The sequence below is a fragment of the Protopterus annectens genome, chromosome 3.part0 (genome assembly GCF_019279795.1).
Source record: "Protopterus annectens isolate FY-2018-M chromosome 3.part0, PAN1.0, whole genome shotgun sequence".
Classification (NCBI taxonomy): domain Eukaryota; kingdom Metazoa; phylum Chordata; order Ceratodontiformes; family Protopteridae; genus Protopterus; species Protopterus annectens.
Genome location: NC_056731.1, coordinates 1,897,360,743 through 1,897,380,412, shown reverse-complemented (window position 1 = coordinate 1,897,380,412; position 19,670 = coordinate 1,897,360,743). Strand labels below are relative to the sequence as shown.

Here is a 19,670-nt window from a genome sequence, read left to right as displayed (position 1 = left end):
TCAAGTGCTGCAGGTACCTCTTCAAGGAATGCCACAGGATTTAAAAGCCAAGCTCTCCCTTTGATAAACCCATACTGTTCCATATCTAATTAAAAGTAGGATCACTGTGTCATTCTGGAGAAGTTCCATTATCACTCTATCTATACTTTTGCACATGATATTGAGGCTGGTGGACTAAAACTGAATTCTGAAATCTGAATTCTAATGATGGAATTCTGGATGCAATCCTTAAAAAGCTGGAGGATGTCTAGGAGAAGGCATTGGTGTGTACAAGTGGCTGTGCCATTGTGTGGTTTGGACTGGGAGTAAGCAAAAATACAAGGACAAAGAATATGGAGTGGAATTTTAGAGGGGTGGATTATAATAAGGTGGTAGAGATGGTAAAGATGAGTTAAGGGGTTTTAGCAAAATCATTAGCGGACCGGAGTTCCGCTGTGGCGACCCCTAACCGGGAAAAGCCGAAAGACACAGCAGCAGCAAGTAAACAATATATGGAAATTGATCAGAAATGGAGTACTTGAAGACTGAAATGTTGGAGGAAAATGCAAACAGGCAAAATAGATTAGAAAACCATTGAAGCTGCTTTATGGAAGACAAAGAAGCAAAGAGGTAATATACTAATACTACCTGGCCCTGGACAGGCCACAACATAAGTGCAGTGTGCAGTTTTGGTGGCCATACATGGAGTGGGACATCAGGCTGCTGAAAGGAATCTAGAAGAAAGACACTGCAATACATGGGATGGAGGGGACCCAATTTGATCAGACATCAGAAGAAATGTACCTCTTCACACTAGAGACAAGAGAATTTTAGGAACCTGATATATTTTCACAAGATAATGTCAAGGGTCATAGAGAGGGACACTAATTATGGACCAAGCAAGTAGAAAACTTTCTAATTTGACTAAATGCTGAGATACTTCTGTATTGAAAAAATCTACTGCTGAGTGCTCACTCTGCTATACTTTTTTCAGTGAAATTTTAATTTTATTTTGGAGAAATTTATAGGCAAACCCAAGGTCAAAGATTTATAGAAATGTTACCTGGCAAGATTAAGGCATATATTGCAAAGGCTGTATATGTATCACTAGCTTTCTTTTGTAATTTTGTTTTGGAAGTTTCTTATGCAACTGCAGCTTGGTCTAATGTGCATGCACTTAACAAGCATATAACTCAGCCATGATTTGTGGAGAAAGGTCTTGTTTGGTAGATTTTTTTTTCTTCACAGGTTCCCAGAGATTAGTTTAGTTCCTTTATCTTTTCCTTTTATTTCTCCCCCTTCAAATGTCATAAACGCTTATGGGTTGGATTTTGTCCTACTATATTGACTTTCTGCAAGACACTTGAAATACGACAGAGTAGCTACATAAGGAACTTGCCACTGTGCATTATCTCCATGGATGTTTCTTACTGTAGATCTATTAACCCAGTGATATCTTTTCCTTCTGACTCAACAGATGGGTTATCGGATTTGACTGGATCTGACTGCAGTGCCTTTTTCAAGAGCATGGATCCAGGGCTCTGGCTCCTCCCCTTCTCATAATTCCCACTAGTCCCCACATTTCCTCAGATCTCTTTTGCTGCTTGATCTATCAAGATGCGTGTTTGATGGCTCCAAGTTTAATTGTAGATAAGTGTCTTTTTCCTCATTTTTTCCTCATACCTCTCAACAGTTATTAGTACTTTATATCTAATATTTATTTGCTTTTAACATTGTTTGTTGTTACTTTTTTAGGTAATTGCATACTTCTCAACTGTCTAGATTTTTGCAGAATGCCCAGATTTTTGTCTCAAAATTTCAGTCTGTTCCTCGTTAAATTTGTGGCTTTTTGGAAAATCACTGGGATGATCTGAGGAATTAAATGCCAAAATAATGACATACATTTGAGTTTTAGACTCCACATCCTTTAGAAAATGCATTTTAAGACAAACCCTATTATTCTAGCTACTTTCTACGTTTATAAGAGCAATGTTTAAAATCTGTCCCTATTTTTGGAGCTTTGTCCTCCGATCATAGAGTCATAGGTTCATAGATTAGTACTAGGCTAACTGCCCTTGCAAACCATTTTAAGCCTAGCCAGTTATCCCTTGTGAGGCTCAAACCCTGCACCTTGTGTTTGTAAGGCAAACACCTTATCCATTAGGCCACACTCCCAACCTGGCTTTGTCCAGATTTCTTGGGGTAAGAGGTTGAGAAGTATGGGTAATTGTCTCTGAAGTTTCCTTTACCACCTTCCCTCCCCTACAAAAAGAGTTTAGTGTTGGTGTGATAGTGCTGTTAGCTAGCTAGATAGTTTTCTTTTTGGTATTTAGTGCAGTTTGGCTGCTTTAATACTGTTGATATTGTTATTTATGGTTGTTGCAGTTATCTGTATTTTACATGTTGAGAGTTATTGTAGATGTTTGACAAGGACACTGGTTTCAAGAAGTGTAGTGCCTGTGTGCACAAAATCTCCCCTCAGGATCTTCATATACTCTGTGAATTGCTTAGAGGTAGCCTGCTTAGAAGTACAGCATCTTTTGTGGCCAGGGCTGTTGCATATCAACGCAACAAGCTTGTCCTTAAGGTCCTCCTCTTTGTCCTTGCTGGAATTTCGGTACCTTTCAGTGTCTGATGCTATGTGTCTTTCCTCCAAAAAGTTAGAGAAGATGATATCCAGCAAAGAAACAGACAAGGACAGAGAGAGAGAGAAAGGAACAAAACAAAGATGAAGACATTGAAGATTTGCATATGTCTGCAAGGGAGATATTTCAGATCCATTCTTCAACTCAGTCTTGACATTTCTCTTTGGAGCCAGGTAGTCCATGGTTCTACTCTGCCATTTTTCAGGAATGACCTTAGGATTCATCCAGATCACCTTCTGTGGCATCTTCCTTCAGGTCATTTTGATCATCAAGGACCCTCTCAGAAGCCAGTACTGACAGGATGCTGCAGAAGTTTCTCAAAACTCAGATCTAATTAGGGGTCCTCCTGATGCCTACCTCATGGGTAGCTATTGGTCTGGTCTCAATGATCCCAGCCATAATCTCTCCCTTACCAGTATGACCTTCAGATCTGGTGGCCATGGTATCAAGTGATTCCCAAAAGGCACCCCTGTCAAAGCCCTCTTGACTTTGATGCTGACTGTTTCCCTCACCCTTTTCATTCCAGCCATGTTGGATTGTGATGGGTCTTGGGGCCAAAACATCATGGCCAAGACTCAGGGGTCAGAGTTATCACTGAGATTTTCAGAGCTGTCCCTACTCTTAGGTGCTTCAGATCTGGACAGTTCAACACCAATATCTGCCTTGGAACTAAGTCAGATGGGTGCTGGGGGTGTTCCTTTTTTGGCCTTTTTTGGTCAAAGGGGTGCAACTTCAGTGCTAATCTTGGCTTCAGCTTTTGAGGCCTTTGAGAGGTTCCTCTCTAGAACTAAAGAAGAGGTGTTTTCATTCCCACTCAGTGTCATTCTAACTCTCCCTTGGATCCTATTACCATATCCCCTCGCCCTTTGTATGTCTCGAGGGTTCTCACTTGGTGAGTTCCCTCACCAATTCCGATCCATTCCCAGAAGTTCCCACAGGAAGGGTTAATGGAAACGGTCCTGCAAGAGGAGGCATCTTGACTCATCTCCAGAGTCTGTCACTGAAGATACCGAATTTCAGGAGGGGGGGGGGGTCACCAAGATCTCCTATGGAAGACATCTCCTTTAGAGATAGTCTCTCTTTGGTAAAGCAGAGAAGGGGTTGGTCCACAGAAGCCCCCTCCCTGGAAGAGTTGGTATTCCTTGAGACTTTTGGGGCTGGCTCTCCTACCTTCTGGGTGGTGCTTCCCACTAATGAGCAGAAAAACTTGTTTCTCAGTAGGCCTGAAAGCAACCCAGTATCTTGGAGCCTATCCCATGGAAAGCAGAAAAAATATTGGTTGCCTCTAGGAACAAGCCCCATTGGAGCAAGTGTACCTCAGTAGATGCCATGGTGATTGCAGCTGCCACCAGATAGGAACTCTCAGAAGAGAGCACATCTGTTCACCCCCACCCCCCAACAGTGAGTTAAGGGCACTGGACAGATTTGGGAACTGGACTTATGCTTCAATGACATTTGTACTTTGTGCAATGAACTACCTGACCCAAATGACCAGTTTTCAGAGGAATCTGACTAAAGAACTGTCCAAATACCTCTCAGGTAACCTACCTGCTGACATCCAAAAATCATTGGAGCTGCAGCTATCTACTCTACAGTCTATGGCCAATGTGTCCGTACATCTGCTCTCACATAAATCTGATGGCACAGCAAGAGAAGCAGGTACAGGTATTGCTATCCGTTGGCATGCCTGGAAGCATCCCTGCAGTTTGGAAATGCTTCAAATCATCCTTCATTAATGCCACTTTTGATGATTTAATACTCTTTGGACCTAAGGTTAAAGACACACTTACTGGAAGCAAACAGGACCTTGTCTGGCATAGGCATATGTTTTCCAACCACCCGCCTCAAAAGGACCTTTACCTGGAACCAAAAAGATGGCAAGAAACTATGGTTTTGAAAGCCCAGGGTTTTGACTAAGATACTTCTGCTGACAGACCCCCATTGGGGCAAAGGGGAAGATAACTTTAATAGATGTTGCCCCAAGTGCAGAGGTGGACTGCAGAATCAAAGGTTTTGAGGTCTACTTACTGAGAAACCATTTCACCACTTCAGAAGGGTTGCACAACTGCTGGAGGAAGGCAGTCCATGGGAGAATTTATCCCTGCACCTTCACATCTGGCTCATCATCAGTCAAGACTTATGGGTACAGAAGATAATCACCAGCGGGTATATTATTTCCTTTGCTCATCTTCCATAAAACAAAAAGAGAATCCCTGACATTCTGCCCAGCTAGATGTGATTTGCAGCAGCAGAAACAGTAAAGCTGCTAGAAAAATGAGACATCCAGGAGGTCCCACCAGACTAGAGAGGAACCAGAGTTTATTCAAGGTTTTTTCTGGACCTAAGCCACCTCAATCAGTTTGTGAAATAGGCAAAGTTCCGGATGGTCATTGTTCAGTGCATTCTACCTCTTCTGGGAATGATGCCTGGATGTGCTCAGTAGATCTCCAGTACACCTACTGCCATATCTAAGGTTGTAAGGGTTCCAGGTATTCCCTTACTTAGATGACTGGCTCCTCACCACATCCATCAAAGATCTACTTGTCAAATGCAGGTACTACTTGCTACATTTAACCCCTTATTTGGGAATCATGATCACTTTAAGAAAAAGCCAGTTGGCAGTGTTGCAGATCATAGAATTCATAGGGTATCACCTGAACTAAACTCTACAAATTGCAAGGCTCCCAGAATTGTATACCTGCATCAAATAGCTTCTTGGTCCTGTTTGATTCAAACCCACTGGCAATGATGATTTTTCAGTCACTGGAGCCAGCCTTGCTGTAATCTTTTTGTCTCCCATTTAAACAATAAATGTGGCAGCTGCTTTGCCCTGATTGCCCCAGACGGGCCGTCACCAGGAGGTGCTCTGGCTCACAATTGGTCCCTGATCTCCTATACTCCTTTCCTCCTCTTCTCCTGTTAACCAGGTTTCTTCAAAAACCCATGAGGTACAAGGCAATAGTAATTCTCAATGGGTCCTTTTGGCCCCATCAAGTTTGGTTCCCCTTCCTCTGGCTTCATTTGAAACACCTTCCCTGGGTGCTGAATCCACATGCAGACTTCTTGCTACAGCCATCTAGTCAATCTCAATGAGAAATAAACACCCTGAAATTGACAGCACATTTTTTCCAGGTCTAGTGATGGCCAGAGACACCAGGCTATCTATTCCAGTTATACATATTTGCCATCTTCACAAAACCCTTAGCAAATGGAAAAGATTTGCAATGTGGGCTTCTTCTAAAGGTTTGGACTCTTTCTCAGCTACATTACGATTCATCTTAGATTTCTAAGCAGGTTTGTTTCAGAAAGATGCTAGATTCTCAACCATCAAGGTACAATTATCAGCTATTTCCAACTATCACATTGGCAGGGGGGTGTAGCTATAGAATTCCATTTTGTACTCACAAACTCTTTTTCTATCCCCAACCTACGCAGCATTTCAAACAAATGGGCACATCTTTCAAAATGATGCTCCCTTGCAGTTAATAAATGTACACATCATTGCCAGCAGTTCTCTCCAAAACTATTAAAGATACTATTTTTAGATTTGGAATCCTCTTTGTAGGCAAGTTAAGTACTTGCTGTTAGAGGCATTCATTTAGGTAGCTGTAAAAATAATATGGCCTGAAGAAAGTTTCAATGTTTGAGGGATAGCCAAAAATACAATTGTAGACTTCGAACTTAATGTCCAGTTTCACAGCAAATTCCAACAGCAAAGACAAGACGATCCGGACCACCAGGCTGATAAAAAAACAGTAGTTTAATAAAATGCAGTAGGTAATAAAATGCAGTAGGTTAGCACTTTCAGGTTTAAAAAACCCTTATTCAGGCAACATACAGAAGTTATAAACACCTTTTAAAATACATAATAGCCAATCAAAGACTCAGTAAAAAAAAAAAAACCTCCTCTTTTTTAAAAAAGGCTTGCTAGGAATGACACCATTCAGGCCAGGTGCTCTATCAGCACCCATATTGATTATCCATCTAGTTTCACTGCATTCTGTTATATTTCTGCAATCCCCCCCCCCGGTTGGATGAATAACCTGCAAAACCATAAAAGAAAATACAATGCCCAGGGTACTGCTTTACATGCTGATACAGGGCATTATGTATATTGGCTGTACATATAGCTGACATATGTTGTAACACCCTGTCTTTTAATCTACAATTCATTTTACCAACATAAAATGAACAACATTGCATACAGTCAGCCAGGCATATAATATTGCTGGTCAAACAGTCAGCATATTGTTTCAATGAATAGCTCTTTCCAGACAGTGGATGGATGAATGTGTTGTTATGTCTAATATATTGCCAAGCTTTGCAATGTCTACAGGGGAATGTCCCTTTTCGCCCCATGACAGGCTTCCTGACCTCCTGTTGGTCTGTACAGAGCAAATCCTTTAAATTCTTATTACATTTGAAACAAAATGTGGGTTCCTGAGTTATTAATGCCTTCACTCTATCATCAGTTAACAAGATTTTCCAGTTTTGGTGAATAATGTCACATATACCCCCCACATTGCTACTATAATTCAAAGTAACTCGAAGGGGCTGCCTGCTTATATCAGTCTCCCTGTCATGCACCTGTACATTTCCAGAAAACCAGGGTTTTGGTTTGTTCAACCTCTCTTCTTTACTTTTATTAAATGCCCGCTGTATTATGTTCTGATTATATCCCCTTGCTTTTAAATTCACCATCAATTCTGCAGACTTCTCTCTATATGTCTCATCATTAGTACATAACCTAGATGTTCGAAAAAATTCTCCCTGAGCAATATTGTTAAATGTATATCTGGGGTGCATACTATCATAGTTTAGGAGAGTATTCCTCCAGCATTCCTTCCTATATAACACAATCTCAATCTGTTGCTTTGTGTTTTTCATCACTTGAACATCTAAGAAATCTGTAGTTGTATCTGAGAGTGAAATACCAAACCTCAAAAAATCAATGGTGCTTTCCAGGTAGGTAACAAACTCATAAAGCTGTTCCTGTGTCCCTGTCCAAAGCAGGAGGACATCGTCCACAAAACGGACATAGTAACTCAGGTACCCCCTCCATAAATGGTTTGCCTTGAATATTGTTTGATCCTCCCAATATGCCAACATGTTCACAGGAGCTTTAGTTTACAAAGGAAGTGAACATTTAGAGTGTACAGAGAGGTCTGAAATCCATCTGTTATACATATCATTTTTTTCTGGCAGTTTCTGCATTCAACCACACTGTATTGCTGTGCTGCTGTTTTGGCACTGGAGGGTAGCTCGGTGATAACTGAAAAACCAGACCATTGAGGTCTATTGAAAATGTAAGTGTATAGTTGCCAATAAAGAATGCTCTCTGTAAGGGAATTATCTGTTGTGCTTAAACTGTGGGTGACAGAGAATAACCAGGGCACAGACTAAGTGCAGAAATACATTGAGATTGATTCACACAATAAGATGTAGAGAAACTGTGGCATTACAGAAAATGAAAAAAACAGAAAATTTTGTTTAGAAACGTAAGTTTATGAATAAAATGAGAATAAGAAGATATCTAAAGGGAAGATGTTGAAAATTAGTTGCAAAAATAAAACAGTTATTTTTCAACAGATTCTTATGAAAGCCAAGAAAGTAATTTTATTTATTTATTTATTAACATTTAATTACCAGGAAAGTCCAGCTGAGTGGGAGCCCATTTTCAGTGGATGCCCAGGGAGAAAAGCTCTAAAGTTCCAGATTTAGGATGCAGTTCTGAAAACAAATAAGGAGGTATTATTAATTTCTACATATTTATCAACATTAGTCATAATTCTACATCACACTAGCTTACTGATACCCACAGCATGAATTAGGCTGCATGTGGGTCAGAGAATGAATAAGGGTTGCACAACCACTTATGAGTGTTCTTCAATCTGTCTGCTGCCTAGGCAGTTACGATTCCTACCTGCATCAAGCCCATTTTGATTAAGATAGAGATAGATAGGTAGAAGCCTGGCTAAGATCATAACAAACTGACTTCCTTCACTTTTCATGTCCGTCCTGCAGACGGATAAGTCCTTGGTACAGCCACACCACACCATGCAAAATATTGCACCTCTCTCTCTCTCTCTCTCTGTCTCCACCCAGCAGTAAATGTTAAACACACATTTGAACATTCAGCGTAGTCTTTGGTTCTTTCTTAATTTCTGTATTTCTTTCTCTTACTTTTGTGAACTGGACCGAAAGGTTGTAAAGTATTCTAGCAAACCTCACAGATCACCAGTAGAATAGATTATCGGTTTGTTTCTCCAGTAAATCTTGTGGTTTGCCTTGAAAGCTATAATGCAGGGTGATATAAGTGAAGATATAGGATCATAGGAAGTTACTAGGCTAATAGCCCTAGGACCCTTCCAAGCATAGCCAAGTTCTACTCTTATTTCCCTGATCAGCACCAATTGCCCCTGTCCAAGATGGACAAGGGTGGAATTCCTGGGATGAATTTACAGTTACCCATCCAATCATCCAGATTGCGTTTGAAGCAGGCTAATGATGTGCAATGTTTGACTTGAAATGGGAGGCCATTCCAAAGGTGTAGTAATCCCTGGGAGACAAATCTGTCCCTCCAGCAGGTTCTATTACTGTTACATACCAGGTTAAGGTCATTAGAGTGAGTAACCTCTGTACCATTTGACTTGCAGAAATGCAGCATTTCCAGTAAAGCAAGGTCAAAGATTGCCTTATATGCAAGGCATAGATTGCCTCTGAGTAGTCTGTATGAAACAGAATAAAGTGACAGTGATTTCAGACAATCCACATAGGAGAGATGCTGAAGACCTTGAATTTTCCTTGTGAGGAACCTTTGTGGTCTCTCCAATTGTGGCAGGTGCTTGGAAAAGTACATACCAAAAGGGCTGTTGTACTCAGTTATTGGCCTGATGAGGGAAGAGTACAGATGCTGGACCCAATGCCCTTACTTATGAGGTGAGCAATATAGAATGTCCTTCTTACCACTATGGAGACATGGTGATAAAAGGTAAGGTTTCTGTCAACTTGTTTGCCCGGGTCTCTCACCACTGAGTCTGTACTTAGGGGATTGTTATTGATGTAGTATTTATCAGGAACATCACACTTACTGAAAGGGATGATATTACATTTTTTTGGCATTGAGTTTAAGGCCATGACTTTGGCACCAATCATTTGTTTGTGTAAGACCCTCTTGTAAGATGTTGACATTGTATGGAGATTCTATGACTACTTCCAGTTTCCAGTCATCAGAAAACCTTGTCAGGCACAGACTTTTAGTTTTAACTTGTACTTCTGAGAAATAGATTCTAAACAGTAGAGGTCCCAGGACTGATCCCTGTGGAACACCACTGGTTACAGGTCTGCTGTTGGAGGTAGATTCCCCTATTCTGACTATACGGGTTCTATCAGTGAGCCAGTTAGCAATCCATCTAATGATATATGGGTTGACAGGTGGGTGAATTTGTCAATGGTGCCTCAGTGGAGGATAATATCAAAAGCCTTGGCTAAACCCAGGTAGGCTGTATGCACAGATTTCCCCTCTTCCAGGGCCTTGGTGATTGTCCCAAAGAAGTCCACCAGGTTTAACAGGCATGATCTTCCTTTGACAGATCCAAACCGAGTAGGGTCAAATGTTTGGAGATTACCTATATCTTTGTTGATAAGGTCCATGATGATTTGCTCCATGGCCTCGCAGATAAAGCTAGTCAGGATAATAGGTCTATAGTTCCCAGGGTTAGTGGAAGCACCAACTTTGTGCAAGTGGATAGCAGTGTCCATTTTCCATTCAGCTGGGATGAAGATGGAGCTTAGACTATGATTGAAAAGAGTATCCAGTGGTGTTACTAATTCTTGTTTGAGCCCATGTAGGAGACAACCTGGGATGTTATCAGGTCCCATAGATGCTGTGTTTTTCACTTTATAGAGGGCATTTATGAACTCCTCTTTAGAGATACAAGGTAGAGGACAGGTGGAAGAGATGTCATGGAGTACATGTGGTGGGGAGAGAGGAGTGAAGTTTTCACAGAACCTGTCAGCTAACAGGTTAGCTATGTCCACAGGCTCAGTATATGTGGTATCATTAACTACCAGTTCAGCACAAATCTGGGCCTATCCTTTTAGGTTACAGATGTAACTAATGAACACCTTATGGTTGTCCTTAATTGAGGAAGTTAATTTGGAATCATAGTTTGCTTTGGAGGACTTCACAAAAAGTCTTATTTGCTTGTTAAAGCTGTGGAGGGAGTGTTTCCAGTTTAGGGCTCACTCCCTCTTGCTCTTAGACAGCAATTTCTTTCTCTTTTTGTAAAGCCTGTTAATGGCAATTGTCCACCATGCAGGTCTCCTCTTCCTTGAGGAGCTTGTTTTGGTCCTATCAGGTACACCTGAGCCATTGAAGTTATACAAATGTTTGTATAAAGCATTGGTTTGGTATAGAACTCAGCATAGTTGGCAGTTTCATCTGGGGGGTTGCAGTAAAGTTATTTATACCATTCAGTAAGAGGTTATAATCTGCTTTGGAGAAGTTGTTTAGTTTAGTTGCTGTGGGGGGAGGAGTTCAGGTGTGATAGTTACTTTGAATAAGACTGATTTTTGGTCAGATCTCATCAGGGAAGACCTCACAGTGGAGATGCTGCAGTGGTCCCCCATATTGGTAAACACTAAATTCAGGATGTTGGCACCACTTGTGGGGGTGTCAACCAGCTGGTCTAGTGGATTGGCATTAACAAAGTCCAGCAAATTTTGGACAAGTGAGTTAGAGCACATGTAATTTACCCAGTCAATGGATGGGTATTTAAAGTCTCCCAAAACCAGGGTGTTCAGATGTATATTGATAGACTCAAGTAGATCCAAACAGGCAGAGTGGGTGTTCTGATTCATGGAGAGGGTACTGTATCTGGCAATGACTTGAACAGATGTCCTACCAACAGTTAATTGCACCTGAAGTATCTTCAGGGAGTCATAATGTTTAACCAATCTGGAGGAGTATTTATCTTTAATGAATATTGATACACCACCTTCTTTAGTTTTCACACCTGATGTGGTTTGAACGTGTGGAAGGAGCTGTAGCACAGTATGGTTGAGGTGCTCTCCACAGCCTTGAACCAGGTTTGCATGACTGCACAAATGTCTTAATCTTTCAAGGTGAGGACTGCTTCCAATGAGTGCAGTTTCATGTTAAGACTCGTAGCTTTTAGCAGCATAGATGGAGTTTTTATGTCGGGAATTTTGTCCTTGAGGCACTGCCTAAAAAAGGCAGGAATGTTAGCCAGTAGCCAAAATCTCAGGGTTGACAAATGAAGACCATCTCTGCCAAAGCATTGAGGTCTGCCAATTATGTATGTCATCCCAGGCTGACAGATACTGTGTATACTTTATATACTGGTTTCATAAGAATTAAATTAGATCAGATTTTATTAAAGTGTTAATAACTATGGACACCAGGTTACCTCTGGTGTTAAAAGAAATGTTGGCAATACCTTATGGTGTTATGAATATGTCTGTCAATGTACCAACTTCTTCTGGTAGAGATTTTGTTATGCAAACATTATTGTTCTGTTTCACTTTTCATCATTATGACATTCAGTGTGACATATTAATATACAAGTGCCATGCCAAAACATCAATTTTGTTAAGGGTGTCTTGGTAATAAAATGGCGGAGAACCTCTGAGTTGACCATTGTGTTGAAGTTCTCTGTATGAGCAGGAATGAAAGTGTTTTATGTTTGCTTTTATTTTATTTCACTATGTTAATAAATATACTGTATTGGAAATGGTTCAAGTACATTTTCTCATTGTCAGTTAGCATTAGTATGTTCAAGGAACTTGCTGTGCAATATAATCAGTAAACATTCATTTTCTAGAACAGTGAAATAACAAATCATGCTTGTACTTTAAAAATTACATATGCTCTTCATTTCAGGTTTATTTCTATTCTTGATATGAAGAAATTCTGGGATATAAAAGGAGTCCATTCTTTCCTTAAAAAAAAATTAGATGATTGGCTACATGAAAGAACAAAAATAACAGTGCCACCAAAGTAATTATATTTCATTTTATTATACGTACAGTGTTGATAAAAATTAATGCTTTTGTTTTATTGAAATTATTATGACTACAAACATTTTAGAACTGTTGTATGCAGGGTGCTGAAGCAGGCTGATAAATTAATCTCAAGTATAAGAAAATATTACAATAATTACAATTTTATTTCAAGAAAGGCACTTACTGAACATGCCAGCAAACTTAGCCTTCACCTGCTGGCAATTTATTCAACAATTTGGCAGAACAGAAACTGTTTTCACTGTCCTGTTCTGATGTGTCATTGACTACATGTGCATAACTAGTAAACTAAAATAATTACTGTAGAACAGTGTGTGTGTGGTGTAACTTTAAGAAGCGTTTCAAAGTGAGGGAACGTGCATATAAATAGAGAGCACATGCAGGCAGCAGTGCCATTTTGAGAGAACAGCCAGAGTGTTAACATGTATGAGTACAGTAGTTAATCTGTTTATAAGCTTATTTAAGTTACTAAGCCTCAATCCTGATGTATTTGTATATAATAAAGCTGCTTGAACCAAACCCACAGCTGTTCGTCTATTTTATCCTGACTGGACGAGCAACAATTACCACTGAATTCTTTAGCATTAACTACACATTGAATCGCCACTGACTTTATTCCAGAAGGTACTGAACCTCTGATGAACAAGGATACTAAAACCAGTCCACATACATTTTCTAAGTGACAGATATAGATGGATAGATAGACAGACAGATAGCTATGTGTGTACATATATATATCACACGTACACACACAGACATATAGTTTTACAGCAGAGAGTCGATTATCCGAATGTCAATTATCCAAACTCAGCCTTCCAAAGTTTTTGAGCAGGAAAAATCACAAAGTCTGAATATGTAAACATTATATGTATTCACTTGTGCATGTTTTTTGAGTTTGTAGCCTGCTCATGTGTGAAAATGTTCTTTATTGTTCACTGAAACCACCCTGTGGTTGAAAAGTGTATTCCTGCGTGCAGAAAAAAACAATATTTTGGAACTTTTTTTAATTTGGCTCAATATATGTTTGATTATCCAAACTACTGTAGGTCCCAATTAGTTTGGATAATCGACTCTCTACTGTATATAAATTTGTGTGTGGGAATGTGTGTGTGTGTGTGTGTGTGTGTGTGTGTGTGTGTGTGTGTGTGTGTGTGTGTGTGTATGTGTGTATATATATATATATATATATATATATATATATATATATATATATTTATATATATATATATATATTTTTTTTTTTTACACATATGTAGATATGAACACAGACACATACTTTACTGAAAGATGTGATGCAGCTTTCTTGTCCCACCATGACTTCCAATGGCTGAATAGCCACCGTTTTATAAACTGGGCATTTGAATAACCTCTGCTGTTGAAATTTAGAAAATCTGAACCACAATACCTGTGACTTAGTGCAGAACCAGGTTTCACTGCTCTTATACACTGTTTCTTTGCCTAATGGAAATCTGACCACATTTCTGGAATCACTGCACAGGACTAGACCTCATGATCGCAGTCTGTCCCTATATCTGTATCACTAGCATCTTATGTTTTGAAAAAGCACTTTGTTCATAAACAGTATTGAGAAGTTACACCATCTATGAAGAACTGTGAGTTAGATGAAAAATATTAGAAAAGCAACGTGCTATTCTGAGCATATGGCAGTGGCAGCTGGTGACTTCAAATTAAAGGGGGGCTGCAGGAGACAGCTGAATGGGTGGGGTCAATGGGAAGGGGTGTGGCCAACAAGAAAGGGGTGAAGCTATGCTCAAAACCACAACAACAGGAACTTTAATTAAATACGCTGCCCTGGGTGTCAAACCATCATTACAAAAGTCCAATCAAGACAAAATGAAGTGTAGAAGAAAAAATATTTCAGTGCATTGGTTACATGACAACTTACTTAATATCTTGATGGAAACACAAAGGATGTGATGCATGAAAAAATAAATTACTTTTTAAATACATTACTGGAATGCCAGTCAAAATCAAGTATAAAAAAAAAAAAAACACCAAGCAGTACTCGACTCAAACCACTTTTCCTGGCACTGCAGTTCTAATTATAATTTATATTCAGCTTTATAAATTTACCAAGTAACATGCTGAAAGTAGCAATCTCTGTGTTATACCCCCACTTGTAAAAATGTTTCTTATCCAAAAAAGACCTGCTGCCGGACAACAACTATCTGCTTGTTTCATGGGGAAGACATGATCAATGTAAAAAATGAACAGCAAACAAGAAACAAGCTCAAGATAAACTGCTTAATGGATTACTGCACAAGTTATGGACCACACATGCTAGATTGGCATTCTGTTTAGTTTATGGGTAAAGCCTGCAAAGATGACTGCAAGTCTCTAACAAATGTAATGAGCTTCTGAAAATACTGTAATCTTGTCCTTTATTACAAATATTGTCATATGCATTTCAATACCTAAGGCTTATACGTTATCTAGTTATGTAAATATTCTCTGCTTGGCAACAAAGAAAAGGCTTTCAATGTTGGTAATTCTTTAACAGTATGCTTATTAAAGCTGACTTGCATCTTACAATCTCCGACAAGCTTACCTGATGGTCATTAAAGCATTGCTACTTAAACGTAGAGCAACAAGGCACTGTGACAACATGCATTTTCTGAATAATAAGAAGCATAAATCAACAGTATAAAAATATGACAGAAAACCAGAACATTCTGTAAAATCAAGGACAGATGAAAAGCCACGGTCGTGTTTGTGGTCTAACTTGGATGGGGGAATACTCTGCATACTTACACTGCATAACTGATCATTTCCTTGCTTGGACACATCCAGAGCCACTACAATGGGGAGTGGGGTGCAACAAGTATGTCACAATTTGAAATGTCTCTGGTTGACAGTGATGGCTCTGACACTCATACCTCACAGCAAGAAATCTGGACAAACCCATACATAGAAGTGGGACACAGGCCCAAAAATGAGGACAATTTTTAAATATTGCTCTTATAAACTTAGAAAGTAGTAAGTCTTGCATTAGTATGAAATTTCTGAAGGATATGAAATCTGAAACTCAAATGTCTGCCATTATTATTTAACTTCAATCTTTAATGATTTGCCACTAATTTGCCAGAAAAACGTAATTTTATAAAAAAAAAGACCAAAAATGTGATTGAAAAATCTAAAATTGCCACACAATACAGCTGGTAACCTGTCAAAGAAGGGACACCTTTTTAATATTAGTACTGTTAACTTGAGCAGCTGACAGAATAAGAGCATCTACATGCATTTCTGAAATAAAAGTAATCTATAACTGATCATTACAGCTATTTATAATTGTAAACCCTCCAAGTTTTCTTCCAAAATTGCCATTTTGCAGAGGGATTATTAGGGGGAGAGCAACATTTTGAGCCAAAATTGAGGACAGTTGAGAGGTTTGAATATTCCTAATTCTATAAAGCGATTTATTTGCATGTACCTCTCAACCCAGGAAATCTTGACAAGGCCAAATATATTGGGGGGACATACAAACATTACTAAAAATTGCTCTTGTATAAACTTAAGACAGTTAATAGAATAACAGGTCGTGCTTTATCATGCATTTTTCTGAAGGTTATGATGTCTGAAACTCAATGTCTGTCATTATTTAGTGACTTCATTCCTAAATGATTTGCCAGAAAACCACAAATTTTATGAGGAGCAAACCAAAAATAAGAAACAAAAATCTATTAATTCTGCAAAAATCTAGACAGTTGAGAGAAAGAAGTTATGTACCTACCATAACGTTCCATGTTAGTTGTCTTCATCTCACCTTCTTTCTTGCTGGTTGGGATCGGAGCCAATCCTCGGCTCTGACTCGGCCATCTTCTATAGCTCGAGTGCTGTTTACTGGCTCGAGGCTACCCCTTATCCCATGATGCCTAGCGCTAGCTACCCAGATCCCGTTTGAAATAGCTAACCCCAGCCATAGCTATAGATTGAACCCCTCCAAACAAAATGGTTGAGCATACCTGTCATATTCTCTATGTCAGTAGAGGAACAAACCAGAGAACACTCAGCCAGTGAAACCTGAACTCCTCTCTGTCCAATAGGACAGGGGGATGGAGGGGGGGATGCAAGAAAGAAGGTGAGATGAAAACAGCTAACATGGAACATTATGGTAGGTACATAACTTCTTTATGTTAAGTTGTCTATCTCACCTTCATTCTTGCTGGTTGGGACAGCATCCCAAGCACCTACAATCCTGGGCGGCTCATTAGAACAGACTTTTCAGAACAGTGGAACCAAAGTTAGCTCTGCTCCTGGAGACCATATCTAACTTGTAATGAGAAATAAAGGTATAAGGGTTTGCCCACGTAGCAGCTGCACAGATAGAGTCCATGGGCAACCTAGACTGGAAGGCTACAGAGGTGGCCAAAGCCCTAGTAGAATGACATTTCGGTTTGATAGACAATTCTTTGTTTCTCAGTTGATAGATGAAGGTAATAATGTGAGACAACCACCTGGACAAGGTCACTTTGGAAACTGGGAGACCTTGTTTGCCCCGAGCATAGGAAAGGAAAAGTTGGTCCGACTTCCTTATATCCTTCGTTCTATGCAGGTAAAAACGCAATTGTCTATGAACATCCAATTGGTGTAATTTGTATTCTGCCTTATTGGTGTGGTTAGGGAAAAACACAGGAAGGTCTATAGATTGGTTTAGATTATTTTCAGAGCAGACTTTCGTAAGGAAAGAGGGATTAGTCCTCAGAGCAACCCTGTCCTTATGAAAAACTAAGTACGGAGAACGAACACTTAGTGCCTGAAGTTCAGAGACACGTCTGACTGAAGTAATAGCTACTAGAAAGAGAGTTTTCCAAGATAGAAACTTAATGGAGCAGGACGCTGCATGTTCAAAAGGGGGCATAATTAAGGAGGTCAGTACCAAATTAAGGTCCCAAGGAGGAGGGGGATCTCTCACTGGGGGCCTAAGGAGAGTAGTCCCTCTTAGAAAAGCTTTACATAGCTTATGAGACATAATGTTTGCATTAGACAACCCAACATGAAAGTTAGAGATGGCCACCAATTGAACCCTGATTGTAGCAGAAGCGGACCCAGAATGAAAAAGTTCTGCTAGGAACTCCAAGATTTCGTGGACTTTGGCTGAAAAGGGATCTATGTTCCTAGCCTCTGCTCAACTAGAAAAACGTTTCCATTTGCTAGCATAAGTCCTTCTAGTGGCGGACTTGTGAGTGGAGACAATAATCTCATGAACGGCCGGGGAAATGCTGGGAAGCCTGGCTAAAGTTGGAAGTGGAGCAACCAAGCTGTGAGCTGGACTGTTTGGAGGGATTGATGCAGCCAGCCTGACTGATGAATCAGTAGGTCTGAAATAGGATCCAGAGTCCAGGGCTACTCGAGAAGGTAACGGTGCAGGAATGGGAACCATATCTGTTGAGGCCAGTAGGGGGCAATGAGGATCATTTTGCAACCCAATTAAATAGATTTCTGTATAAATTTTGGTATCAGAGGAAATGGAGGGAAGGCATAAAGAAGTCCCTGAGGCTAATCGTGGACTAGAGCGTCTCTGGGAGAGTGACCGGGAAGCAGAAGAAGGGAGAAGTAGTTGCTGCATTTGCTGTTGAAGGGGGTGGGAAAAAGATCGTAGCAAGGCTGCCCCTATCTGCGGAAGATCAGATCCACAACTACCTCATTCAGAGACCACTTGTGAGGCATGAGAATAGCTCTGCTGAGCCTGTCCGCTATGACGATGGACCTCCCAGGGATGTGCGTCACAATCAGAAATCGTTGGGAGGAAATTGCCCACTGCCAGAGTCTGAATGCTTCTCGACATAAAGGGTAGGACCTGGTTCTGCCCTGCTTGTTGATGTACCACACCACTGACATGTTGTCCGTTTGAATTGCAATGGTCCCAGAAGGGAGAGAGTCCTGAAGAGCTTGCAATGCTAGGAGCACGGCTCTCATTTCTAAGACGTTTATGTGCAGATGGTACTCGTGAGGCTGCCAAGTGCCTTGGACTGTCCTGCCCTGATAATGCCCCCCCACCCTATCAGGGAGACATCTGTGGTCACTGTGGCAGCCGGAGGGGACTGAATGAATGGTCTGCCCTGAGACAGTAGTGAGGAGACCATCCACCAGGAAAGGTGCCTTTTGCATGTTTCTGTAATCATGATCGTGTGAGACATGGGCAGCTGTTGAAAAGACCACTGTGTGAATAGAAGCCACTGAAGGATTCTCATGTGAAAGCAGGCCAGAGGGATTAGAAGAATTGCCGCTGCTGTGGAACCCAGAGTTTGAACGACTAACTTGACTTGGACCCTTTTGCACTGCATTAGAATTTGTACTTGCTGCCGAATAGTGGCCACCCTGTCTGGCGGTAACCTTGCGGACATACTCCTTGTGTTTAAGTCTGCTCCTATATAGGTAATAGATTGACATGGCAACAAGGCAGATTTTTCGAAGTTTTATTGTAATGCCTAGCTGGGAGCAAATTGTGATTGTGTAGTCGCTGACTTATAGAAGTTGATGCCTGGTATTAGCAGTAAGGAGCCAGTCGTCTAGATATGGAAACACCTGGAATCCTCGACGTCTCAGGTGAGCCGTGACCGTTGCCATACATTAGGTGAACACCCTGGGGGCTGTGGTGAGACCAAAGGGCAGAGCTCTGAACTGGTAATGATTGTCTCCCAGCAGGAAGCGAAGGAATCTCCTGGAGTGCCTGTCCATTTTGATGTGATAGTACGCATCCTGGAGATCTATGGATCCACATCCATCCATTCTTTAAAGTATTCAATTGTATTTATTACTGCTTGGTAGTAACTTGATTAAAGTGTAGCTATCATTCTAAGTCTTTTGGATTAAGCACTTGGGCTCAGACCAGTTGTTTTAAATTAGGAAGGTTTGTGGCCTGCACTGTGGTGGCAGGACAGGTAGCTTACATCCTTCTAAGTTGGGAACTGCTGATTGAGGGCTCAGTGTCTGTTATTCTAAAAGTGGATTAGTTCTGGTTTAAGCACTTGGGCTTCAGGC

At 40.5% G+C, this 19,670-nt stretch overlaps 1 protein-coding gene across 1 annotated transcript in view; it reads left to right on the top strand.

The window, feature by feature from the left end:
- The window catches only part of SLC9C1 (solute carrier family 9 member C1), a 3,253,894-nt gene that overhangs the window by 1,479,152 nt on the left and 1,755,072 nt on the right, over positions 1-19,670 (top strand). The window contains exon 13 of the mRNA XM_044066060.1: positions 12,529-12,645. Coding sequence (XP_043921995.1) covers positions 12,529-12,645 — 117 coding nt within the window. The remainder of the gene's footprint in view (positions 1-12,528; positions 12,646-19,670) is intronic.